This window comes from Curcuma longa, unplaced genomic scaffold, assembly GCF_044706935.1.
Source record: "Curcuma longa cultivar G26 ecotype Majalengka, Jawa Barat unplaced genomic scaffold, ITB_CL_G26_1.1 contig_26507, whole genome shotgun sequence".
Taxonomy (NCBI): domain Eukaryota; kingdom Viridiplantae; phylum Streptophyta; class Magnoliopsida; order Zingiberales; family Zingiberaceae; genus Curcuma; species Curcuma longa.
This window is the reverse complement of record NW_027433138.1, coordinates 2,153-4,707: the sequence shown is the minus strand read 5'-3', so window position 1 is coordinate 4,707 and position 2,555 is coordinate 2,153. Positions and strand designations below refer to the sequence as shown.

The window sequence follows — 2,555 nt, the reverse complement described above, 5'->3', positions numbered from 1 at the left end:
CCTCACATGTCAACCTATATGATGCACATCTTTTGATGATTCCTTAAAAGTTACCTCATTATCCCCATAAGACCCTAGATCATTTATGGACCATCTCATTTGATTTAGTGTTAGATGGTAATCTACAGGCCATGAATATGCTCAAATATCTTATCATCTTAAGTTTGTGAAGATCACTTGTAATTCAGAATTCTCTAGTGTTGAACAATCATTTTTAAAGCAAAATGAAGATACTCTTAACATAGTAAAAGATGTTAAAGGACAGTAAAGGTACAATTATTCCACAAGACCAATTCTAGCTACAAAGATTGGAGTTAACAATTTGTCCATAAGACTAAGATTAAAAGAGCACTTGTTTATAAATACATACTATAATCGATCAATTCAATATAACAATTCTATTCTTCAATTCCTTACAATTTAACCAATATTTTGTCTTGGTCTCCTCTACAATTTACATCCTATATTCTAATCAATTAAACTATTTATAGTGGAATCGAATAGTTAGTTTTGATCATATATATTTCATCTCAACTTATTATATCTTATTCTATCATCTATTGGAGTCACACCTAACTGATATCAGATATAATTGGTTTCAAATAACTTCAATATGAAATTGCTGAAAGCTAGTTTAGCGCACATCCACTGCTGGCGAGCTAGCCTTGCTCCCAATAAGTTGTATACATCTTGGTTGGAACTAAAAAATCTCATGAAGTATCACGACTGAACTATGGCCACCTTGAGTAAGATGACTAAGCCCCCACTTTGACATACTACTTTTAATTTGCAGCAAATAGACAGACCATAAGGGGTAACTACATAGACTTATAAATAACAATGTCTATACTCTATCTGTGTATTAGTAACAGGACTAGCTATCTATGTGTAGAAAAGCCTTGTAAAGGTGTTCAAGAGCAACAATTAAATGGGGAAGATCTTAATTTCATCTCCTATCCCTATGCTACTGCTATGCTCTATACATAACGATGATAATAGCATAATGAATGCTAATAATCCTTGCTAAAAACAATCTGTCATGCCTGCACATACCAAACTTCTTCTCGATTGGACAACTTTCCAAGCGTGAACTAAGTTTATTCTAATCCTAATAATGCCATACTCTTTCCTTTTCTCAGTATTCTGAACAAACGTGGGGAAAACAAAAAGTTTACCAAATTGTTGAACAGAGATGATGCAGAACCAGGAAGCATACCTAGGTGATTAGTGGCAAATTGGAGCTCGATTCCATCTTTCGACAATTGGAAAGGGCACCCAAATATTCCTGCATTGTTGCTGCTAGGAAGGCCCAACCATAAGCACGACGAATTAACTCAACTGAATCATAACGTGAACCCTGATAACGCTTACATGAGGATGTTCAAATGCTTGTGAGATGAAGTGAAAGAGCGAGCAAAGGAGTCAACCGAATCAAGGGAGCTTATGTCCATCTCCATGACATGAAGCTTTGCGTTGGGGTTTTCCTCGAGGAGCCTTTGCTGTACCTTCAAACCACTGTCCAGTGTTCGTGATGGTATAATGACCTTGGCACCTCTAAGCGCCAGAACTCTAGCCGTCTCCCTGCCTATTCCACTGCTTGCTCCTGCTTCACCCAAAATATACATACACATATAAAAACTTCTGCAGGAGGTTCCATGAAATTCTCAAATCCTTAATCTTGCATGACAACTATGGTCAGTGAAACCAACAGCAAACGGCACATCGCCATTGGAGCAATTCATCAGTCAAGTTCCGTGCATGTTTTGAGCTGTTTTTGGTCTTAAGACAGCAAAGGCAAAAGGAGCGAGGGAGGGGAGAAGGAAGAAGATAGGACGAAGATAGGACCTGTGACGATCGCAGTGAGATGACTCGCGTCAATTCCTTGTGTGACTTGCTCGGCGGTGGAAGAGCCGAAGGCAGATGAGCCAATTCCCCAAAGCCATTCCAGGAAACCCATCTCTTTGCCTCTCAGGCTGTGTCAACTAACAGGCACAGAGAAGAAGTTGAGAGAGGTGATGAGGCAGGAGAAGTGAACTACTCTGCTGGCCATCTTATCAGAAGCTGATGGATATCTTTTCAGTCCCACATAAATTATAAATTTAATTTATGCAAGAATTTATAAAATGCATTCATCGAAAATTTTGAAACAACAGTTACTTTATTTTATAATTTAATACCACCTACAATATAATTTAATAATATTTATAAGAAAATTTTAACAATGCTTATAATTCAATTTTGGTGAGGTTTAAAATTTAAAATCAAGTTGAAAATTTAATATCTCTAAAGAATGATATAGTTTAGGTGTCAATATTGTGCGGATATTGTGTGGAGCAGAGTTATAAGGGTGTGTGAAATTGAGATAATATTTTTTCTCCGTCGTGGTCAACTGCTAGATGATCGTAGGACCGAGTATAGTGATAACAGATTTCGCCTTTTTACATAAAAAAAGATATCAATATTGTATTGTGCCGGCTGGATTGTTATATAGTAAAATATAAAAAATTTAAATTAATAAAGTTGAAATATCAAAATATAAAACTTAGCACACTAAT

The 2,555-nt window shown here is 36.3% G+C and overlaps 1 protein-coding gene across 1 annotated transcript; it reads right to left on the bottom strand.

The window, feature by feature from the left end:
- Positions 1-1,175: 1,175 nt before the first annotated feature.
- Positions 1,176-2,009, bottom strand: LOC141818891 (short-chain dehydrogenase TIC 32, chloroplastic-like; the record flags this gene model as incomplete). Its single annotated transcript, XM_074706300.1, has 3 exons — positions 1,846-2,009; positions 1,372-1,603; positions 1,176-1,296 (listed from the first exon to the last, which is right to left on the bottom strand). Coding segments are annotated over exons 1-3 (465 nt in total), but the record flags the coding sequence as incomplete, so codon positions are not given.
- Positions 2,010-2,555: the final 546 nt, after the last annotated feature.